The 22,470-nt window shown below is 57.1% G+C and overlaps 2 protein-coding genes across 61 annotated transcripts; one reads left to right on the forward strand and one right to left on the reverse strand.

The window, feature by feature from the left end:
* The first annotated feature begins 86 nt into the window (after positions 1–86).
* CCDC157 (coiled-coil domain containing 157) lies at positions 87–18,348 on the forward strand. 50 transcript variants are annotated; one of them, XR_014825900.1, is made up of 12 exons: positions 87–212; positions 3,344–3,474; positions 5,893–6,151; positions 7,802–7,973; positions 8,645–9,290; positions 9,977–10,054; positions 10,373–10,563; positions 11,755–11,900; positions 12,132–12,258; positions 13,246–13,385; positions 13,832–13,920; positions 14,010–18,348. XR_014825900.1 is itself a non-coding variant. In XM_084993636.1 (12 exons), the coding sequence occupies exons 3-12, from the start codon at positions 5,904–5,906 to the stop codon at positions 14,253–14,255; spliced, it is 2,169 nt and encodes a 722-aa protein (XP_084849762.1). In that variant the 5' UTR covers positions 87–212; positions 3,344–3,474; positions 5,893–5,903; the 3' UTR covers positions 14,256–18,348. The 50 variants fall into 50 exon arrangements, 30 of the variants coding, with proteins under 30 accessions (XP_084849762.1, XP_084849766.1, XP_084849764.1 ...); XR_014825901.1 differs by having other exon boundaries at positions 12,132–12,271; positions 14,010–15,754; XR_014825907.1 differs by having other exon boundaries at positions 11,764–11,900; positions 12,132–12,271; positions 14,010–15,754.
* On the reverse strand, positions 15,028–22,050 carry RNF215 (ring finger protein 215). 11 transcript variants are annotated; one of them, XM_084993690.1, is made up of 9 exons: positions 21,399–21,755; positions 20,999–21,142; positions 20,475–20,546; positions 20,309–20,394; positions 19,442–19,598; positions 17,315–17,434; positions 17,102–17,230; positions 16,764–16,866; positions 15,497–15,635 (listed from the first exon to the last, which is right to left on the reverse strand). In XM_084993690.1, exons 1-9 carry the CDS (start codon positions 21,681–21,683, stop codon positions 15,568–15,570), a joined length of 1,164 nt encoding a protein of 387 aa, XP_084849816.1. In that variant the 5' UTR covers positions 21,684–21,755; the 3' UTR covers positions 15,497–15,567. The 11 variants fall into 11 exon arrangements, 9 of the variants coding, with proteins under 9 accessions (XP_084849819.1, XP_084849816.1, XP_084849815.1 ...); XM_084993691.1 differs by lacking the exon at positions 15,497–15,635 and adding an exon at positions 15,881–16,674 and having other exon boundaries at positions 19,442–19,595; XM_005670838.4 differs by lacking the exon at positions 15,497–15,635 and adding an exon at positions 15,881–16,674 and having other exon boundaries at positions 17,102–17,245.
* Positions 22,051–22,470: the final 420 nt, after the last annotated feature.

Here is a 22,470-nt window from a genome sequence, read left to right on the forward strand (position 1 = left end):
AGAGGCTGACGTACTTCCGGGCACGCCCATCCCCGTGACGTAATTTCCCGCCCCTCCCCTTACGGGAGCAGCCAGCTCCCGACGCTGTTGCCATGGCAGCGGTCGAGGAACCAGGCTAGGGTTTGCTGAGGCTCCCACAAGCTACAGTCGCTCCGGGGGGGCAGTTCCATGAGCGGAGCAGACACGGGCTGAGGCTGCGACTCCAGAGACTGGTGAGACGTTTTACATTCCCCTTCCGACGTCCTCTCACGCCCCCCACGGCCCTGGCCCCCCTCTCCTTTACCAGAGTATTCCTCTCCCTCTGACCCTCGCTTTCCAAGGCCCCCGCTCCCTCTCTTTGGCCTCCCATTTGGCCAAAACCTCGTCCCCCAGCCTCTTTTTGCTTCAGGCCACCACCTCCTTCCCAAATCTCAATCCCTAATTCCCTCTGGTACTATTTCCCTCTGGTCTTGCCTTTTCCAGGTTCCACCCCTGCCTTCCATAGTTAGGCCTTGAAATTCCGTGGACTAGCTCAAATCTGGCCGCCTTCTTTAGGCTCAACCTCTCACGCCCGGAGGTTTGTGCCTGTGAAATCTCTTCCCTCACTCCCCACTCCTCCCTCCGTCACTTCCAATCCCGCCCTTTTCGCTTCCTTTCCTGAGACCCTCTCTTCCCTCTTAACTCTGTAATGTGGCTCTCTCTGAACCCTTGCTTTCAATTTCTTCACCTATGAAATGGGGGAGTGATAGGAAAGGATACCCTCCCAATTCTCCTCCCCGCCTTTCTTCCTTATTTACACACCATAGTTGGTTTATGTCATTGTTATTATTAATGTAGAATGATAATGTTTGCTAGGGCTTTTTGAACATATACCATGGGTCAGACCCTGTGCCCAACACTACATGCATTACATTACATTACATTATTTCTTTCTTTCTTTCTTTTTTTTTTTTTTTTTTTTTTTTGTCTTTTTGCCTTTTCTAGGGCCACTCCCATAGCATATGGAGGTTCCCAGGCTAGGGGTCTAATCAGAGCTGTAGCCACTGGCCTACACCAGAGCCACAGCAACGAGGGATCCGAGCCGCGTCTGCAACCTACACCACAGCTCATGGCAACACCAGATTCTTAACCCACTGAGCAAGGCCAGGGATCAAACCTGCAACCTCATGGTTCTTATTCAGATTACTCCTACATTACTTTATTTCTTATAGCAACTTATTTATGGATGAGGACAGTGAGGTTCACATCCTCAATTCACATAGCACAGTACGAATCCAAACCCAGGCCATTCTTACTCCTCTGCAAGTGCAATCAGTTACTTCTTTGTCTACACTGGAATTCCTTCAGTATCTCCTGGGACCCGGGCAGTTAGCAATCCTGAGTCAGACTGACACTGCCACATAAATGGTTTTAGAGTTTCCAAGGGTACACTGGCCAGGAAGTAGGTATGATCTTTACCTGAAGGGTAAGGTCCTAGGGCTCAAGAGACAGAAGGGGCTTGAATGTTGAGTGGGAGTGAAGGAAAGTCTTCTCTCACTTCTCTTCGAGTCAAAAGTCCACCTCGGGCTGAGGGACCTGAGGAGAAGCAGAGTTAACTGCTGCTCTACCTCAAGGTCATGTTGGCTGAATTAGGGCCATCACTTGTATGATTTCAGGAATAGTGCAGGGCTGGCAGCTTCAGGCTGAGGTTTCCACTCAAGACCCAGGAATTAGAAAGCCTATGTCAAATGCTCCCTCACTTGACACACAGCTATGTGATTCTCAAACCGTGTTTATATCTGCAAACCCCCACTGTACAAAAAAAATGGCATGGTAACCTCATATGTTTTTTTAGTGTTTTGTTTTCCACTTGTATATTCTTGATGTTTTTTGCTGCTGCTCATCAGAACCGAAATATAACAGGAGCTTGTACCTCAGGGGGCTCCAGATGGCAGCTGTAGTTATTTGAGGGTGAGCAGGTTTTCACAAACAAGCTCCTGAGTTCCAGGTGCTTTGCCACCTGAAAAGCCCTCTTCCCAGGGTGGGATTTCTTGTTTTATTTCCTTCTTCCTATTCCAGGAAGAAAACCCAGAATGTTTCAATTGGTTTTTTCTCTTTGTTTCTGCCTCATTCCTTGGGGACATTTCATGGATGGCATTGTCTCCTGAGAGACTGTCACTGGGACACGTTTGTGAGATATGGGCCTCTGTGCACGCGCGCGTGTGTGTGTGTGTGTGTGTGTGAGTGAGAGAGAGACAGAGACAGAGAATTGTGGAGCTCATCACCCCACCTGTGGGTGAAACTACAGAACTGACGCACCCAAGACTTGCCCCCTGCAGAAACCCCCAGACATAGATGGTGCTTCCAGGTAGGCAGGGCTCTGTGTGCCTGCTCTGTTCCTGTTCTTGACATGGGGCCCAGCACGTAGTAGGTACCTAGTCACTATTTGCTTAGCGAACACAGGATCTGACCCCCTGCCCCTGCGCTGTCCAATACGGTAGCCACCAGCCCATTTGAAAATGTGGTGCTGTATTTGAAAATCATTGCTGGTCCAAACTGGGATGTGCTGGAGTTCCTGGTGTGGCACAGTGGAAATGAATCTGACTGGTAACCATGAGGACACAGATTCAATCCCTGGCCTCCTCAGTAGGTTAAGGATCCGGCATTGCCATGAGCTGTGGTGTAGGTTGCAGGTACCACTCGGATATGGCGTGGCTGTGGCTGTGGCATAGGCCAGCAGTTACAGCTCCGATTCCACCCCTGGCCTGGGAACCTCCATATGCTGCGAGTGCAGCCCTAAAAAAGACAAAAAGAATTGGGATGTGCTGTAGGTGTCAAAGAGACAGTGGATTTTGAGACTTAGTGCAAAAAAAGACAACAATTTTATGTTGATTTCACATTGAAGAGATATTTTGGATATATTGGGTTAAATAATATGTATTATTAAAGTTAACTTACCTATTTCTTTTTACTTTTTTAATGTGTCAAGTAGAAAATTTTAAATCCCATATATGGCTTGCATTGTATTTCTTTTGGATGGTGCTGCTCTAGAAGTAGCATGGCCTGAAGACTGAGCAGAGGTGTTGGAATCCCAGCTCCCTGAGTGACCTTGGGCTAGCCCCCTAACTTTCCAGAGCCTGTTTCCTCATCTATCAGAGGAGGCTGATTGGGGAGCTGCTGCACAGCAGGTCCTGCAGTCAGAGCCAGCAGTGCTGAAGCACGCATGCCCTCTGTGCTCAGGCTCAAGGCCAGCACCCCACCTACCCTTTCCTTCATCCCATCCTCCCTCCTTGGACACCCCTTCCTTCTGGGACAGCCTCTTCCCTGCCTCCCAGAAAGCCCTCTCTGAGCACTGCTCACTCACTCTCCCTTCACCCATTCCCAGAGCCTGACGAGTTGGACTCAGGAAGCCGGGCCCCTGGGTGAGCCTCTGACCCTGAGCCCCAGATCCAACCAGAGAGTCTGAGAGCCAGGCACACTCAGACATCCAGCTCCACGGGCAGGCGCTGTGCAAAGGTGAGGGCAGGGCCCTGTCCTCTGGGAGGCCAGAAAGGAACCATCCCGGGGGTGTCTCTGAGTTTCCCTGCACTTGTGGGCACAGGCATGCCCTCGAGTCTCTCAGCCCAGTGGCCAGGCCAGACCGTAGTGACCTCAAAAACAATCGCTGTGCTCACAGGGAGATAGGTTCATGGTCTGAGAATGCGTAACAGGGGACCTCACCAGCTTGGGGACCTTAGGGAGGCATCTGACCTGGAGAAAGCGTGGGGAGGAGGCGTGTTCTTGGGGGTAAGATGCTAAGGTGGGGGCAGGTCTCACAGGGCCAGAGCCAGAGCCAGGCAGCGATCCAGTCTTTATGCCATAGAAAGCATTCAAGTGCTCTAGGCAGGGCAACGGGTGGCCTTTTTAAATGATCACTCTGGCAGTGGCATGAAGAACAGACAAGGTGGTGCTGGGCAGATGGGGAGGCAAGCCCCTCAGGAGGCCGCGGCAGTAGTCTGGGGAGATGGGGAGTGTGGAGCAGTGCTGATGAGGTGGTGGAATCTCTGTGTGGTCTGGATGTAGGGTTGGCACCACTGGGTGCTTGGCTGTGAGGGTAAAGGGAAGGACTTGAGGAGGGGCCAGGTGCATTCAGTGGGGGTGCCATCTTCTGAGATGAGGGAGGTTGGGAGATGGAAATAGGCTGGCGGAAGAGAGGTTTCCCAGCCTGGCCCAGACTTCCTGGGGACCAGAGAGGCCATGGCCACAATCCTGCCCAGGCAGCCCCTGCCGCAGAGTGGGGCTGTGGTGCAAGGAAGTGCTTCTAGCTGCTGAGAAAACCACAGAGGACAAGGGGCCTCTGCAGCAGGGTTGGGAGGAACCAGGGCACGGCATCCACGGGGCTGCCCATCTTTGAACAGAGTGCCTGCTCTGACATATGCTGCCGGATGCCTGCAAAGGGCCACAGGAGGGGCCAGGAGACCTTGTGAGTCAAGGGCCAGGGAGAGTTCATCCAAATCACTGTCTTCAGATATCCACAGACTCCCAAGATGGACGGGAGTGGATCTGTGTGGGCCGCAGCGAGAACGGGAAGTAGAAAATGCAGACAGCAGCTCCAGACAAGGATGGTCTTTGCTGTTGTTACTGCAAATAATAGTAATTACAATAATAGCAATTGTTATTGTTGGTACCTTCCCCTGGACCAAGCACTTTACTTGGCAATACCTTTAAAGGCCTCACAACCACCTGACCTGATTGTGGACAGTGTTCCCATCTTATAGATGAGACAGCTGGTGCTCAGAGGGGGTGCAATGACTTGCCTGAGGCCACACAGCTTGCCCACAGATACAGGGCAGGGCTGGGACCCCCTGTATCTATATATAATGGGCCCCATGTCACCAGAGTAATTAGGATAAACATCCGTACAAATTTTCAGGTTTTCCTCCCTTATATTTCAGGACTCTTTTCCCCCCAAGTCAGTGTATTTTAAGTTTTCTTTGTGGATTCTTTTTCTTTTCCCCCCTCAATTAGTAATCGTTCATTTGTCAGTGAGCATCTGCAATAGGCCAGACCCCAGGCTGCCACAGTGGGGACACTGCAGTGACTGAGGTGGAGTGGGGACCTGGCTGGAGAGTGGAGGCCAGAAAGAACCCAGGGGAGCTCTAACCTAGCCTGGAGGGTGCTTGGGAAGTCTTCCTGGAGGGGGTGATTTCCAGGAACCATGAAGGATGTGCAGAGTTAGGCAGGTGTTGGGAATTGGATGGAGGAAGTATGATTCTGACAGAAGAAACAGACGGGCACGGATTGAGAAATGTATGCCTGCACAAGAGCTGCTGCTTGTAGTTGATGGTGTTTGAAGTGGAGAGGAGGGGAGTAACAAGAGAGGGCAGGGGGAAGGGTGTGCCCAGAAGTGGCCTTTCTCCAAAGGGCCAGAGAGTGTCCCGAGGGGTTATTGGCCAGCATGATATGGTCAGATAGGTTTGGCCCAGATCTCTATAGAAAAAGTGGATCAGATTGGAGCGGGCAGGCCTATGGCCCAGCTGGAAACTACTTTGGTGGTCCAGTGGTCCAGCCTGGGTTGGCTCAGCGCTCCCCATCATGCTATAGCTAGTTTTAGTTGTCAGTTGCCCATCCAGTGGTTTGGTCAGGGAGGGAAGGACAGCAGGTACATCCTCATTCATAGGTGTAGCCACTCAGCATTTAGCAGAGCCTGGAGTGCACAGGTCCTCAAAGGGATCTGACAGACAGAATCAGCAGTATGGGCGTGGGATGGGGGGGGTGAGAGGGAGGCAGATGAGGTCACCCACAAACAGGTCCTGAAGGGGAACAGACTTCTTCCCAAGGTCTAGGTTAGATTTCAACCTAGGAGCAGCTGGGCAGATCCAGGTTTCAGGAAGTTTCCTCCAGCAGTGGCCACACGGCTCTGGCTAATGGGGACCCCCTCCTCTGCCCACCCAGAAGCCACAAGGATGGCGCACCTGCTGGGCAGTCAGGCCTGCATGGACAACCTGCGCAAGGACCTCACCGACCTGCAGGGTGCCATCGTGGACGTGTTCTCACGTGCCGGGCCTGTGCACTTCCCCTCCTGGAAGTTCCCCGACCGCGTGGCCTGTGACCTGGACATGGTGGCCCTGCTGGAACACTATGACCATGTGCCGGGTGACCCCGAGTTCACGCAGCTGTCCCATGCGGTGCTGCTGGAGCTGGTCATCGACAGGTGAGAGCCTCTACCAAACCTGGTCCTCTCGGGAATGCTTGTGCCCACATCTCAGACGAACCATCCCGCAGTGAGGGTGATGACCTTGGTAATGACAGTCACCTCTAACTGTGTGCTGTTGGGGGCCAGGTCAATTCAGGGCCCTCACAGCGGATGTCACCTTGTGCCATGCTGTCCATCTTCTTGTCCACCTTCAGGGAGTTGCCGGCCCCCTGTTGCTCTCTGTGGCACTGTCGTTCTGATGGCTGCTTCTCACCCCCACCCACCCCCACCCACCAGCTGCTTCTGTAGGGTTTCTGGGTGTCAGGAACACTACAGCTGCTGTTTGGAGTTTCCATCCCTGGCTTTTTTTCCTGTCCCTTCTGTGTCACAGGGCCAGACACGGGACGTGTGTTCCCACATCCTGGCCCTGCTAGAAAAAGGACAATGGATTTCCCGATTCCCCTGTAGCCCCACCCCCACTTCTATGCTGTCATTAACATTAATGTGGTCCCTCCACTCCCTGGGGACTGCAGCCCAGGCTCCCTGTGCTTTAAACCTTACATGCTAATAAAGTCATGGGGGCCCAACAGGCAGGGACCCCAGCAGTTTGGGGATGATCTGCCTGGGGACAAAGAAACAAGAAGCCAGGGTCACCACTTGGAGGCCTGGAGAAGCCGTCAGTGTGAAAGCACTACTTGACCCTGAGAGGGTCCGGACACTTTCCCTCCTGGCTGTGCCCTCTGCAAGAAAGGCCCCACCCACCCCTTCTTGGACTGGCCATCAAGGCCAGTTCATCCATCCCCCTTCTATGGAGCTGGTGCTGACACGTCTTCCCACCTCTTGCCTGGCTCTTCTGTCCAGGCCACACACCACCTCCAGAGCTACCCGACTGTGGAGACACTTTGGCCCTATTCACAGAATAGGACACCTTGGCCCAGAGAGAGGCAGGGCCTGGAGGTCATTGGCACCTCCTCCCCTAGACCCTCTCTGCCCAAGGCCCCAGTCGGTTTGGGATGACCCTCCTGCACCTGCAACAAGGTCACTTACCTGCCTGGTATGTTTTGTAAACATAGTGTCTTTTCTTTCAAAACAGTCTGGTTCCCATGTAAATACCTACTTCTCTTCTTGACACACCTTAAAAATAGCACCAAACTCAGGGTAGGATAGAGACCTCGCTCTCTCACTCCTGTCTCTGTCATCACAGAAGCAACTCGCCCTGCAGGAGAACCCTCCCCCTCCCCCACCCCATGCAGAGTCAGGAAACTGCAGGGTACCGCTGCCCTGCACCCTCACCGGTGTGCAGCCTCCTCCCCTCTCAGGGTCTCAGCTCTGTCCTCTGGGAGGCGAGGGCTCTGAGCCATGGGATGAAAGGCACCCACTCACCCAGCACATTCTAAGCACTCAGGATACGACTGAGGCCTCCCAGAGCATCCCAGTTCAGTGAGGAGCAGCCAGGTAGATGTGCTGAGCTTCTCAGGAAGCTCAGAAGAGGCCCCAAGCTTTGTCTTCAGGGAGGGCTTCCTGGAGGAAGTGGCTCTTGGGTCCAGCAGAGCATATTCTGAGATGCTCTGAGTCCTTCATATGCCTGGGCCAGTTCCCAGAGCTGGAGGCTGCTGGTTGTGCTGGTGGCAGGCTCTGCCCTGCTGACCCTGCTGTCTCTGCCCACAGGCTCCTGCTGCTGCTTCAGAGCTGCACAAGCTATGTGGAGAACATTGGCTCAGAGCAGACAGTGCCCCCAGCAGGGGCTGCAGGGCCCTGCATGTCCGTGGGTCTCACAGTGCGACGCTTCTGGAACAGCCTGCTGAGGCTGGGCACGTTCAACCAGCAGGCAGTCCCCCAGGTGGGTTGGCCACCCCTCCTCCCCAAATGCAGCCACCCTCACACCAGTCCTCCTGCCCCAGCCTGCATCCATCACTGACTCCACCCTGGGGCCCCCCACTCAAGGCCCATGCAGCATGACAGTGAGCATCACAGGCCTCCAGAGTCATGTTTGGGCCACCTGGCTCTGCAGTTCACACTGTGGGACTATGGGGAAGTCCTACCTATGCTGAACTTCAGTTTGTTCATCTGTCCAGAAGGGGTGATAACAGCCCCTACCTCCCAGGGAGTTGTTGGGGAATGGTGTTTGTATGAGCTCCATTTGTTAGGGGTTATCCCATAACCCTTGCAACCACCTGGTGGGAAGGACACCAAAACTGAGAGTGGCTTCTGCAACACAAGAGCAGATGAGTCCACTAAGCAAGGGCCCAGTAACGGGCAGCTATGTTTGTCGCTGTTACCATGTGTATAACTGCATCGAGCCTGGGCATGGAAAGCTGAGGCAGCAGAAAGGAGAAGGCTCGTGCTCTCATTCGCTTTGGTATCAGATGCCACCTGAGGGTTTGAGCATCAGGAGCGGCTGCTGTCATAGAAATCCCCAGGGAGCTGGTTACTCTCCCCTGACCCCGGCCCATCTTCCTCACCTGTTTTCTCTCTCTCTCTTTTTTTTTTTTTTTTTTTGGCTAACCACAGGAAAGGGCAAACCAAGGGGAGACCCCCACCTCCAAGCCCTCAGCCAAGAGTGAGCCAGCCGGGAGCCCTGAATTTATAACTGCCAAGCTCATCAACCCTCCCCCCCCAATGCCAGGCTTGCCCCAGACTTGCCAAGAACTGGACAGCCTTCCCTTCAGCGTCTCCCTGCAGGGTCCAGCCAGGACGGCAGAGAACACCAGGAGCGTGCACTCCCAGACCGTGGAGACGGCCCTGGTGCCCTGTGATGCGTGCACCAGTGTCCAGGGCAGCCTGCGGGAGGTGGGCAAGGTGGTCATCAGCCTGTGTCAGAGCCAGAACCTGCCCTCGTCCTTAGGCCAATTCCAGCATCTGGTGCAGGACAGCATGGGGCTCAGACCACTGCCAGCCACCACCGTGGGCCACTGGGCAGCAGAGCAGAGCAAAGACCTGATGCGCCTCACCAAGCACGTGGGGGCCCTCACTCAGCTTGTGGGGCCCCTCAGGGCGCAGCTGGAGGAGGCTGAGGGGCAGAAGGATGGACTGAGGAAGCAAGTGGGTGAGCTGGAGCAGGCCCTGCAGCAGGAGCAGGGGGCACAGCAGCGGCAGGCAGAGGAGTCCGAGCAACGCCTGGCCAAGTGGGAGTGCGACAGGCAGCAGCTGCTCAAAGGTCTGTGCAAACCTCAGGACCTGGCACTGCCAAGGTCTTAGTGGGGGCTCCCCCAGAAGAAAAGCCCTCCAATGGAGCTAGGAGTTGATGTAGAAGAAACCTGGGCTGGGAGTGGGCAGGAGATGCAGGAAAGGGAAGGCCGGAAAAAGGGGTGCGCTCATCAAGCTGGTTACACTGCGGGCAGCTGGAGTTTCATCCCTCTAGGGAACCAGGAGCCCGTGGAGAACAAGAGCCTGAGTTGTCCCACCAGAGGAGCAAGGGAGCCAGGGGATTCATGCATTAGCCCTTGTCAGTCACTGAAGGAGGGTTCCTGGGGGAGCTCATTCCCTGGGTGCCTCTAGCCAGCAGAGGCACCTCTGGCTTCAGCAAAACCTGAGGCAGAGTGATGCAGCTGTGGCACTAGAAGTGGGCTTTAGTTGTCAGGCCCGAGAGTCGCTTCCCTTTCTAAGCTTCACTGTCGCCTCTGTGGAGGACACTGAGGCCCAGAAAGGTGTAGAAATGTGACAGCCAGCCAATAGGAAGCAAGGTGGATGGGGACCCTGGCCCCTGGGCACCTCCCCTCTCGCCAGCCCAGGCGCCCTCCACACAGCCCAGGGCTGCCACCATGCTGCAGGGTGCACTGGGCACAGAGGCCACCAGCCAGGCCCAAAAGAGCCTCTGAAAGGCCTCTCTCTCGGCTGCCATAGAAACAAGTGACCTCAAGATGAAGGTGGCCACCCTGGAGAAGGAGCTGAAGCAGCAGCAGGAGTCTACACAGGCTGTGGGTGAGGAGCCCCGCCATGGAGCCCGGACCTGCACCTTCCATCTCTGTCTCCTGGGCTTCCGGAGCAAAGATAAAGGGAACCATGGAGGAGGGTGGGCCTGACCTGCCACACTGTTGAGTGATGGCTGGAGCTGGATGCCACCTCTCACCCAGGGGGTACCTCAGGTGGGATCCAGACCTTCATTCTGTGGCTGAAGACACTGAGGCCCAGAGATGTGCTATGACACCTCCCTCCAGGTCCTGTCCTGGTCGGAGGCAGTGCAGGGACTTGCACCCAGGGCTCTCCTCTGCCCCCTCCCATGCTCACTCAATCCTGCAGAGACAAAGGCCCAGCAGCTACAAGAGGAAGCCAAACACAGAGCTGAGGCTGAGAGGCAAGTGCAGCAGCTGGAGGAGCAGGTGCAGCTGCTGGCAGGGCGGCTGGATGGAGCCAGCCAGCAGATCCGTTGGGCCAGCACAGAGCTGGACAAGGAGAAGGCCCGTGTGGACAGCATGGTCCGCCACCAAGAGGTGAGGCTGGAGGCCTCATCAGGGCCCTGGGCTTCTGCAGGGAAGGCTGTAGGAAGAGAGGGTGTCATTAGTGGAGCATGGGCCTTATCTGTATGGGCACTTGCTCCCCAACACACACCCAGGTTTCCATCAACTCATTTACCAAAGGTCTGAGCCTTCCCGAGCCAGACATTGGGGGAACAGTGACCAGGGACAGATGTGGCCAGATGTGGCCTTGCTCTGGAGGAGCCCATACCCATTAAGAACAAGTGGTTGTGCTGCCACCACATTCCTGCCAGATGGCTAGGAGGGGCAGGGACAGTGCTGCCAGGGTCCAGGGAGGCTCAGCCACAGCAGCTGGTGGGAATCCAGGATGACTTCTGGGTGGAGGTAGCCTCTGAACTGGATGCCATTGGACAGTGATTAGTCCATCAGCCATCAGAGGAAGGATAGGGAAGCCAAAGGGGAACTGGGGCCTGGGCCCAGGATATGGCTGTACCTAGTAGGGCTTTGCAGAGTCCCCAGAGGGGTGGCTAAGAAAACAGATGACCCATTACCTAGAGAAAGTGGCAGGTCTGGGAGCTGTCCTGGCTGGGCTCACCCTCAGAGGCTCAGTGGGGAGCCAGTACCCTAGGCAAAAGCCCTCAGGGTCAAGTGAGCCAGGCACCGGGCTTCAGCCACCACAGCCGTCTCGTTCCTACTCCCCACCACGGCAGGAAGAGGTAGATACTCTTTCCATCCCCTTTTTACCAATGAGGAAATGGAGGCTTAGTGAGGTTCAGAAAATTGTCCCAAGACTGCACAGCTAGTCAGAGGTGGAGCCAGGCCTCAGAGCAGACCACTGCTGGTTCTTGTACTCAGTGGGTGTCAGGAAACATGGGTTCCAAGTGACACTGGCTGGTGGGACACTGGAGACCTAAGAAGAATTCCTCTTTGATGACTGTGACTGGAAAAACGTAGGGGCTGATGGAGTCAGCCAACTGATTTCCCAGGGGTGCAGGGTCTGCAAGCATAGGGGCCTGGCCTTGCCAGGGTTGGGGTCTGCTTCCTTCTTGCCTCTGCCCCTTCCACTGTGAGCATGTGCATAGCCTCCCCTGCATACAGACAGATGCAGCACGAGGGGGGTGGGCTTGTGCAACCTCCCTTGTTCCACATGGCTGGGCCTAGGCCCTTGGGCCACATGGCCTCCCTCGCCCACCCATCCTGGCTCAGTCCCTGCAGGCCAAACAGCGAGCCCTGCTGCAGCAGTTGGACAGCCTGGACCAGGAGCGAGAGGAGCTGCGGGGCAGTTTGGATGAGGCCGAGGCCCAGCGGGTCCATGTGGAGGAGCAGCTGCAGAGCGTGCAGAGTGAGAGGGAGCAAGGGCAGTGCCAGCTCCAGGCCCAGCAGGTGAGAGCGGGCAGCGTGGCCCTTCCTTTTCTCTGGAGGACCCTCCAGCCAGCTGAGCACCTGCAGGCCTGTCCCGTGTCTGGAGGGTGGAGGTGACAGGGTGTTCCCAGTGGGGGGGCTGGGTGCCCTCCTCCGTCCTGAGCCTCCCCTTGTCCCAGGAGCTGCTGCACAGCCTGCAGCAAGAGAAGCAAAGCCTGGAGCTGGCAACCACGGATCTGCAGCTGACCATCTCAGAGCTGGAACGGGAGCTCGTGGAGCTGAGGGAGCGGGAGAGGCTTCTGGTGGCCTTCCCAGACCTGCACAGGCCCATGGAAGCCCAAATCCAAAGTAGGGGCCCAGGGTCGGTACAGAGAGCATGCTGGGGCCTGGGGCGGGTAACTGAGGGCTCATGTGGGCAGGACACAGGTCAGCAACTCCCCAGCCTGCAGCGAGGCTGGTAGAGTTGGGGTCCGGCAGTGTGGCCCTTACAGAGCCCCCACGACCCCTGCTCAGGGTCACTCAGGCAAATGCAAACATAGGTCTGGCTGCCTCTGTAGCCTGTGCTCTGTACCACACATGTGCCAGTCCTCACTCAGCTTCCTGTGTCCCTGTCTATCCTGACGTCTCCTCAAACCACACCATGGGGCCAGCTCTGAAGGCACAGTCCCAACTGTCCAGTGTCCTGGACCCCAGAGCATAGGAGTGCTGGGGACCCATCTCAGCAGAGGACTGGATGCCGGGCCACCTGGGTTCTCATCCCAAGCCCTCAAGGCCCTTAAAGTCAGGTGAATCCATGTGCAGAGCTGCCAGGATGCTGCTGGGCCCTTGTGTTGCTCTGTCAACCGCTCCACAAGGCAGGTCACAAGCAACCCCTTGTGACAAACCAGGAAACCCAGAACCAGAGTGGACAGCAACTGACCTGGGTTCATAAAGTCCAGGCGAAGCATCTACCCCCACCCCACCCAGCAGTGGGCCAAGAACATCCTTGCTGAATTCCTGGGACTCACATCCAAGAACCAACTGTGACTTTGGACAAGTCACTATCTCTCTGGCCCTCTGCAAACAGGTGGCCTTGAAAGAGATTCACTTGCTTTCCTATTAAGTCTTTACTGACCTCTAGGTCTCACCCAGCTCTCGTACTCTGTAAGGCTGTGGTCACCTCCCAGCAGGCAGGGGGGTAAGGAGTGGGGACACAGCCTCAGAAGGAAGATGAGGTGGGAGGCCCTGAGCAATGACCCCACCCACCTCCCCTGTGCTTCCCCTCCTGGGTCCTGTCCCACTGGGCACAAAGGGCAGACCTGAAGGGGTGTGGTGCCAGACAGTGTGTCCTCACAGGCTCTGGCAATGTCACAGACGACATGGAGAGGCAGGTGCAGGCCAACGACATCCGCATCCACGTCCTGCAGGAGGAGAATGGGCGGATCCGGTCGATGCTGTCCAAAATCCGGGAGGTGGCCCAGCAGGGTGGCCTCAAGGTGGGCAGCACAGCTCCCCAGCCTGAGAGGGGCCAGCCTTTGGGGACTTGGAAGAGGTCCTAGACCTGGCAGAGGTCTTCAGATTCTCCCCAGGAAACCTGCCACCAGCCCAGCTCAGTACAGGTGGGGCTCTCCTGGCTTTAGGCTGTGCTGTTGGGAACTGTCTTCCACCGTTAAGGAAGGTGTGAGGACATTCCAGTGCCTTCTAGCCCCAAGTCCCTGCCTCTAGCTCTTGGAACCTTTACCTCACGTGCAACCAGGAGCCTTGCAAACCTTCCCATGCTTACCACAGCCAAGGACAGGCCCTGGAAGGCTTCCTGAACCCTGGCCTTCAGAGGAAGGGGCTGTGGCTAGAGATTCAGGCCCTCCCCTTCCCCCCTCCTCTGTGACACCTTCAAGTTCAGGTACAGAGGGGAGCCTGAGCCTTAGCCTGTTTTTCTTTGCAGCTGATCCCACAGGACCAGCTCTGGGTCCCTCCCAGCAAGGGACTCCAGGGAGCAGCGCCCCTGACCCAGGCCCAGAGAGCATCCCCAGGGTGAGTGATGCTTCATCAGAGGCAGAGCACAGAGGGGTGGGGTGGGTGGTCCCCTGGCTCATGGGGGATCTTGCCGTCTCCCACCTCAGGTCTCTGGGCAGGCGGCACCCATCTGGCAGCAGGACAGCCAGTGCAAGCAGGACCCTGCCGGGCCAGCCCCGGGCAACCCCACCTTGCAGTGGGCCCACCAAGTCCTCCCTAGAGGACCTAACTCACTCAACCAACTGCACCCAGAACCCCATCCGGGCCTTGGCCAGGCTAAGGAGGAGGCTGTCGCCAGGCCGGGGCCAGGTAGGCCCTGCACACCAGCCCGAGCAGCGGCCCACATAGCCTGAAGCAGGGTGGGGCCGAGAGCAACCCACTGATGTAATAAAGCCCAGGCCATCTGCTCAGTGACCTGGGCCTCAGCACTGGCTCAGTCAGGGGAAGAGTCCTTCCTTCCCCATCCCGAGTCCCCAGCCATACCAGGCATCGGCCAGCAGAGGCCTGGCATACCATGCACCCTCGGTAAATGGAAGCTTCCTGGCTCCCTCCTGACAGGGGCAATGGGGGAAGAGGACACAGGGCAGCGTCCAGCACCTGGGCCGTGGAAAAGGCAGTCTTTTGATCCCAACAGCAAAGACTAAGGGGTGACATGACCTCAGGGACCCACACCAATGGAGAGCAGGGTCAGGGCAGGGGGTGTGCAAGGGAAGGAGCACCGCCACCAAGGCGGGCTGCATGAGGACATCTGACGCAAGGGAGGAGTCCAGCTGGGGTCCAGGCTCAGGCTCACAGAGGTAGGTGGGGGGCAGAGGCCACACCGCTGACCTGAGAATGGAGACATTAAGGAGCCAAGATGGTCAGCCCTCCTTTCACTGAGGGACACCTCCCCTTCAGGAAACATGAGTCACAAAGGGGGTCTCTAAATCCAGGGGGTTGGATCCCCAGGAGGCCACTGAAGGCACGGCAAGGCTGCATCCAGCCAGAAAGTACAGGCCCAGGCATGGATGCCACCAGTCACGCCAGGCCCGCTGAGGCCAGTTTCCTCACGAAGCCTCCAGCCTTCCCTGAGCCATCTCGCCTCTGAAGGTCAGGTGCTAAGACCTTACTGAAGACAACTAGGGGTGTGGGAGAGGATGCTCTTGGCTTTCTATGCAGTTTTATCTGGTTAGGAGGCCAAATAGAGCATCTTAGTTTACAGAGAAGGTCAAGAGAGGCTGGGTGTGTAGCTGAACAGGCATGGCCAGAGACCCCCTGAGGGAGGCTGGGTCCCTCACAGGTGAGAACCAGTCCTCGGTGGGCTCCCTGAGTCAGAGGCTTGGGCCCAAGGGCATAGGGAGGACCTGTCACAGCACAGCGCTTCTCTGCATCCATTTAGTAGCTCACAGATCTGTAGGTCAGACCTCCAAGCCCTGTGTGGCTGGGTTCTCCGCTCAGGGCCTCAGAAATCAAAGCATCTGCCAGGCTGCATTCCTCTTGCAAGGGACTAGGGAAGGATCCAGGCTCGTCCTGACTGTTGGCAGAGCTCCCCTTCTTGCAGCTGTACAACTAAGGTCCGCTCCCTTGCTGGCCGCTGTCAGCCAAAGCCACTCTTGGCTCTCCGAGGCTATCCATCTTCCTTGCCACGTGGCCCCCTCCATCTTCAAGTTGGCAACAGAAAATTTCTCATGCACTGAGTCCCCTCCATGCTTCAAATGCCTGACTTTTTCTTCTTTCACCAGCTGGAGAAAACCCTGCTTTTAATGGGTTCATGTGGTTAGGTCAGGCCCACTTGGATACTTTGCCATATTAAGGTCAACTTGTGCCATAAAATATAACCTAATCGTGGGAGTAAAATCCATCAGTCACAGTTCAGGGTTGCATGAGGCGTATTCATGGGCGATGGGGAATCTCGGGCCATGTTTGAATCCACCTCCCACAGGCATCAGACCCCAAGGTGACTTGTTTACCTTAAAACACCCACACAGATGTTTACATCTTATGTTAAAATATATCCATGTTTATTTTAATATTAAACCTCCCCTACCCCAAGTCTAAAAAAAGCCCAGACGCCCCTGGAAGATGTACCACATTTATCCTGTGGCTTCAAGTATCCTGGTCAGCAACCTGTAGCCCCACTGAGAAACACAGGACTAGATGGTTTCTAAGGCCTCTGGTCCCAGCCAGGCCCCGGCAGGAAGCCTAGCTGGACTGGCAGTGGGACCCACGCGGTTCCTGGTGCCCAAAGACCAAGGGTAGCAGGCAGCAGAAGGGCCTCTGGGCTTAGCATCATAGCCTTGACCAAAATGTGTCCCGAAAGATGGTCAGGCCAGGGTGCCCTCAAGTCCAGACAGCTGCTCCCCAACCCACCCCCCAATAAATAAGCACAAAACCCAGCCACTGCAGCCTCAGCCCCTGGGGATGCCTTGCAGGCTGGAGAGCTCCCAGGGCCCTGGGAACAGTGGCAGTGCCCACACCCTCTTCCCCAGACCCCTGCCCAGAGCCCTGGGAGCTGCCCACAAGTTCCCAGGATAGCAGAGAAGGGCCTCAACATGGCCTCTTTTCCCGCCAGGTCCAGGCCCTGCATCCTTCCCCATGTGGATGTGGTGGGGTACCTTGCCCCTCAGCAGGGGAGGCCCCTATCCCTCCTCCCACCCCCAGGGCTTTCTGTCCTGTCCCCCCTGCAGTCTTGTTCCAGGAGCCCAAGCCAAGGAGCAGGGTGCAGGCAGGAGGGGCCCCTTCCCCACGTGTAGAGACCCAGCTGGGGCAGCTAATCATCCGAATAGCGGTTCCCTGCAGGAGCAGAGGAAAAACAACAGGGAGGGCAGCGTCAGGTGTGGCCCCGGTGGAGCTGGCCAAGGGCCCCCACCCTCAGTGCTCACCTAGGACATTGAATTTGCACAGCGGGCAGGTCTGCTGGAGCATCAGCCAGGGGTCCACGCAATCTCGGTGAAACTCATGCTTACAGGGCAGCACCCGGAGCCACTGCAGGGTTGAGGGAAGGGCTCAGGCCTCCAGGTGGGAATGCCAGGCCACATGCCCACACCTGAGCTGGGGAACTGAAACCCGTGTGGCCCACTCCCACCCATCCCCATTCTGCTTTCCAGAGCTCAGGTGGGGCTGGGAGCAGGCCTGGTCGGGGTGGTTCCCAGGGATCTTGGGAGCGGGGCAGGGGGTATCATAGGTCAGCAGAAGGCTGGCCAATGCCCAGAGCACTAACTTGCTTGTTGCAGAAATAGTCCAAACACACGGCACAGGTCTCAGCAGCAGGCTCCGGGGGGCCCTGTGACGCCCTGCCTACCCGGCAACGCCGGATCTTAAGGGATGCCAGCCTCTGTACCACCCGGCGCTTGAGCAGATCCACCTGTGGGGTAAGGGCAGGCACAGTTCCCGAGAGCTGGGGACACCAGGGCTCCCGAGGGCTGGCTCCTACCTGGCCTCCGAGCTCCCGCTGGCTCTGTCGGGACGCTTGCCGCTGAGCCTGGACCACTAGGCCTGTGCACAGGATCATGGCCACCAGCAGGATGGCATTCCACAGCTGCTGCAGGGGCTTCTAGGGAGGGGGGATGGGGAGCAGGGTGTCAGGTTCACTGCGGCGACCCCGCCCTCTTCCCCGAGTAAACCATCCTGAGGACCAGGCAGGTGAAGTCCACGAGCACCATGACCATGGAGGTTCCTGCTTCCTCTTCTGAAGGAAGCCGCCCCACAACCTCCACACTCCCAGGGCCCATCCAACTCCACCCTACACAGTGAGGCAACCCACGTGGGTCCCCAGCCCAGGCCTCTCCTGGTGTTTGTGCACTCACACAAGCATCTATCTGGCAGCCTCCCCAGTCCAGGACCCTGTCACCTTCCCACTCCCATCCCTACCTGGCACTTCTAGTCTGCTTTCTTGGCCACTGTTACCCCAAGAGGTGCTAGGCCCCAACCTGTTGCCTGGCTCCTCGGGGGCCTCACATCCCCGTGCCCCCCACTGCTCTTCAAGTGCCCTGCTCTGCCACATGCACCTAGTTCCCTCCCTCAGCCACAGGGAGCTCCCCTGCAAAGCCAGTCACACAGCACCCCTACCTGACCCTTCCCTGTGATGCTCCCCGTGCCCCCAAGAGGAAACCCAAACTCTTCTACCAGCCGGCCCTCAAGTCCCTTGAGCTTCGTACTCCTAGCCGCCCAGCATCCCTGGTCCTTGCCCCCCAATTCTATGCCTTTCCACACTTCAGTCTTGGGAACCAAGGCTCATGTTCCTCCTTCCTTCCCTTGGCTTGTGCCTTTTGACAGCCTTGTGACCAGGTCTGCCCTCACTTAGCCTTTGAGAGGCAACTGTGGGACACACTGGCCTAGGCTTAACTCCCATTGTATGCAGCGTGGCAGCCAGGCTGCAACAACGCAACAGCTGGCTCAGGAAAGTAAGCAAGCACACGGGCCTGCGGACATGTCACGGCTAATAAATGCATTCGTTTAAAAGCTTTACCCACCTTGTTCCTAGCCTATGCTGAAGTTCAACTACCAACACATATATGGAGGGAGAGGGGTCAAGAAATGATTTGATGGGCAAGGCTGGTGTTGTTAATGTCACAAGATGTTGCTGTGTTCAGGGTGGAGGCACTCTGGGGGCCATGGCCAAGAGGGGCCTGGGAGCCCCAGCTTCTTGCTCTGTCACACTTTCTCCCCTGGTCTCTGTGTCCCTGACTCCCCTCCATTCACAGTGGGATGGTGACACCTGCTCAGAAAGCTCTCCTGAAGCCTAGGCTGAACTCAAGGCCTTCATCATGCCCTGAAGCCCATGCCCACCAACAGCTCTGTGGTCACCCCAGCAGAGAGATGGTGTCTCTGGCCTGGCCCCTCCCTAGACAGGGCCCTGAGCTCGTGCCCCCTGCCAAATTGAGCCAGGCTGATGCGTGGAGCTCCACTGTAGGCCAGAGACCCACTCTCCCCAGGTTCAGGGCCTCTGGGGGACCCCTAGGAGAGGAGCAAGGACAGGGATGGGTCTTGTCCATGGGAGCTGTAAGACGTGCTTGATGGGAATTTACTGAACGCCCAGAGGCTGGAGGAATGGTGACCGGGCCCTGGGATGGAGGCTGAGAGCTGCCCCAGCTGTGCTTCAGACACCTGAGCTACCATGGGTTCCTGACACCCACCTCAGCTAGCAGCCAGGTTGTTCATCGTTGAGCTCCATACCAACCAGCCTGACCTCAGTACGTGCCCACCCACTAGCCCCTTGGGCCTGCTCCCAATCTCCTTTCCAAGCTCTAGCCTTTCTGCCTGCACCTCCTCCTGGCCTCTGACAGCCCCTCACTTGCCTGCCTTGCCCAGAAGGAATTAGAACTTCATTCTGCAGGTGACAGAGGGTCAGAGAAGGCTTCTGAGCAGGACAGAACAGTGGCAACTAAGGTCAAGCCTGGCTCAGGCCCCACACTGAGAACCCACCAGGCCACTAAACATTCGCAGCAACTCTGGGGAGTGCAAGAGGTGGTCCTCACCACCAAGACTGGAAGAGGCCACAGGATTTGAGACAAGGCGTGTGTATGCCCCACCCCCCAGCCTCCTCTCCCCAGGCACCCACCTGCTCCTGGGCCTGACTGCCTCCCAGGCACACCAAGTCCTGCCACCCTCCGTAGCTGTCCTTGGAGAGGCCACAGGTGGTCCATAGGGTCAGTTTCCACTCGATGTTGGCTGATAGGGACTCTCCGCTGGTGATCTCAGCCATGGCCTGGGTCCTCCTGGGAGGGAAAGCCAGAGGGCCAGACAAAACAGCTCAGGAGAGAGGCCCAGACCCATCCACCCCAGCCTTGTGGGGAAAGGATGCCCTTGAGCATCTCCCCATAGCCCCTCTGCTTTGGTCCCCAGGCCTCTCTCAGATGCTGGTTTTTCCAGTTCTTTTTTTTTTCTTTTCTTTTTTTTTTTTTTTTTTTTTTGTTTGTCTTTTTGCCATTTCTTGGGCCGCTCCCACGGCATATGGAGGTTCCCAGGCTAGGGGTCGAATTAGAGCTGCAGCCGCCGGCCTTCACCAGAGCCACAGCGACGCGGGATCCAAGCCACGTCTGTGACCCATACCACAGCTCACGGCAAAGCTGGATCCTTAACCCACTGAGTAAGGCCAGGGATCGAACCCGCAACCTCATGGTTCCTAGTCAGATTCATTAACCACTGCACCATGACGGCAACTCCATGGTTTTTCCAGTTCTTATAAAGCCAGGCCAAGGAGGCCCATAAGCACAGAGAAGCAGCGGCCCTCCTCCTTGTTGGAGCTAATCACCTCTGCCCATGGAGCAGCCTCCTTCTTCCAGTTCCCTCACCCATTTTTCAGAGCAGAAGAAAACCATCTTTAAATAAACAGGAAAGGACCTGGTCCCAAGACCCCTGAGCCCATGGCAAAGCCAGGGACCATAGCACCCAGGCCCAGTCCTCTGGAGCTCAAACCCCAACTCACTGCAACAGTGCCTCCAACAGCTTGGTGACGTTGGAAGAATAATGCAGGACAATCACTGGCCTGAGCAGAAGCTGGGATATGTCTAGCTGTAGGAAGACAGGGAGGTCAGCCAGTCCTGGTTGCCCATCCCCCAGCCTGCATGCCCACTAGGCTTGATCCGGTTTACCTCTCGGACCACGTTGTGGTTCAAGATGAGGAGGAGCAGGGCAGAGGCTCCCAGGAAGAGCGCCCTCCGCATCTGCAGGACAGAGGCAAAGGCTCACACACACACATATACTTGCCCACACATGCGTCTCACTACCTATGGCCACAGTTGTTCTTATCTCTGGAGAGAACATTTCCTCTGGATAGACTATAAGCTCCTTGAGGTCAAAGGCCGAAACCCTTATGCCTCCTGCCTTCCCCTCAGATGTTCTATGGGACCCAAACAATACAGGGCCTTCCTTGGTCCAAGCAGGGCCCACCCCAGCAGGCACTCCCTGACTAAGCTTCCTGACTCTCTGGCCTCCTCCCACCTCCCTGCTGCCAACCACACTGACCCAGATTCTACAAACTAGGGTCCCTGGCCCTACCCAGGCCCAGGGCTTCTCTGAAGGCTCCTTACCGGCCCACCACTAACCAGGTGGTCTGGCTCTAGTAGTTGCCTTGAAAACCCTCCTCTAGCCCCCTTTTCACATACACCCTCTGCACCTGCTGAACCAGAGCCTTGGGATAGGCCTGTGGGCCGCTGCCCTGACTTTCCTGGTCAATCTGTGCCGCCTGCTCCTTGCCCACGTATGCCACCGCAATCCAGCCTTCTCTGGGCACTTCCTGCTCAGCATCCACAACGTCCATCTGTGGGGTGAGGGACCGTGGATAGAGGGAGAGGGGGAGGAAGGGGGATCAGGCACACAGAGGATGCAAGGCCAGGGTTTGGGGACGAATTTGGAGGGGAAGACATCTGATCTCAGATTTTGGAAACCTGAACGCTGGGGGCCTTGGCAGCCTGAGGAAGAGGCGCTGGGCTGCCAGGGCTTGGTCCAGGACGAAGGCTGGATCTGGGCACAAGGTCTAAAGCGGGCCGGAGGCCATAGGGCTCAGCGGCGCTCACCAGCATCAGGCGGCCGCCCATCAGGGGCGCCGCGTCTGCTTCGGGGCCGATCCGGACGCCCTCCAGCACCAGAGCGTCTTGCCGCGGCAGCTTCACGTCCACCCGTACCGCGCGGGCCCCGCCCCGTCCCGCCCCGGCCGTGGGCTTGCTGCCGTCCGCCGCGGCCCCGGGCCCCGCCAGGCCCAGCCAGAGTGGCAGCAGGGGCAGCAGCAACAGCAGGGGCGACGGCGCCGGCGGAGGAGGAGGTGGCAGCGACCTCAGCGCGGGGCGAGCGGCGGGGCCCATGGCCGGACCCGGCGAGCAGGCCGCACAGAGATCCCGGGGTCCCGAACGCTGCGGGAGTTGGGGAGCGAAGCCTCAGCCGGACGGGGCGGGGCGCTGGGAGGGGAGGGGGCGGGGCCGTGGCCGGACGGGGCGGGGCTCCGGGAGGCGGCGTGGGCTCTAGGCGGCTCTCCTGCCCAGACCGGGCTGCGCGCGCCCCCTGGTGGCCGCGGAGAACACCGGCGGCGGAGGTCTGGGACGCTGGATCTGGGCGGTGCGAGGTCACCATACTCAAGTCAGACAGTAGGTGATTTGAACTTGTTGCGTTTTGTCTGGAGGAATGTCTAGAGGTCTGGACGCTGGCCCTTTCTCTATAGCGGCCCGACGCTCAGGGTTGGCCTAGGCCTCCCTTTCTCCACCGGACAGAACTCTGGAGGTGGGCAGGGAGGGCGTGGAGCTGGGGAGGAAATTGAGGTAAGGGTCCCAGAGGGGCAGAAAGTGGGACCAGGCCTAACTCAGCTCCGTAGTGTTGTCCATTATATCCCCTTACTTGCGGCCCTGGGGAGGAAAAAAAAAAAAGAATACCTAAAGAAATGGAATGATGCTCGGGTTAATGGATTGCTAGACTTAATACTGTTAAGATGGCAATACTACCTAAAGTCATCTACATATTCAAAGCAATCCCCAATAAAATTAATTTTTTTTTTTTTTTTGCCTTTTAGGGCCACACCCACGACATATAGAGATTCCCAGGCTAAGGTTCAAATCAGAGCTGTAGCTGCTGGCTTACACCATAGCCACAGCAACACAG

The sequence above is a fragment of the Sus scrofa genome, chromosome 14 (genome assembly GCF_054392235.1).
Source record: "Sus scrofa isolate SSC_HxYL_T2T_F1_AM1 chromosome 14, Sscrofa_HxYL_maternal_Yorkshire_Landrace_v2.0, whole genome shotgun sequence".
Classification (NCBI taxonomy): Eukaryota; Metazoa; Chordata; class Mammalia; order Artiodactyla; family Suidae; genus Sus; species Sus scrofa.

What these genes read in the sequence shown, in the direction of transcription:
- CCDC157 (XM_084993636.1), top strand. Translation starts at nt 5,904, where the DNA reads ATGGCGCACCTGCTGGGCAGTCAGGCCTGCATGGACAACCTGCGCAAG. An exon ending in CTGGAGCTGGTCATCGACAG is followed by an intron (nt 6,152 to 7,801) that starts GTGAGAGCCTCT and finishes CTCTGCCCACAG; the next exon opens with GCTCCTGCTGCTGCTTCAGA. An exon ending in GGAGTCTACACAGGCTGTGG is followed by an intron (nt 10,055 to 10,372) that starts GTGAGGAGCCCC and finishes TCAATCCTGCAG; the next exon opens with AGACAAAGGCCCAGCAGCTA.
- RNF215 (XM_084993686.1), bottom strand. Translation starts at nt 21,683, where the DNA reads ATGGGCCCCGCCGCTCGCCCCGCGCTGAGGTCGCTGCCACCTCCTCCT. An exon ending in CCAAGGCTCTGGTTCAGCAG is followed by an intron (nt 20,547 to 20,998) that starts GTGCAGAGGGTG and finishes TCTGTCCTGCAG; the next exon opens with ATGCGGAGGGCGCTCTTCCT. An exon ending in GTGCAAATTCAATGTCCTAG is followed by an intron (nt 15,636 to 16,763) that starts GTGAGCACTGAG and finishes CATTAAAAGCAG; the next exon opens with GGTTTTCTCCAGCTGGTGAA.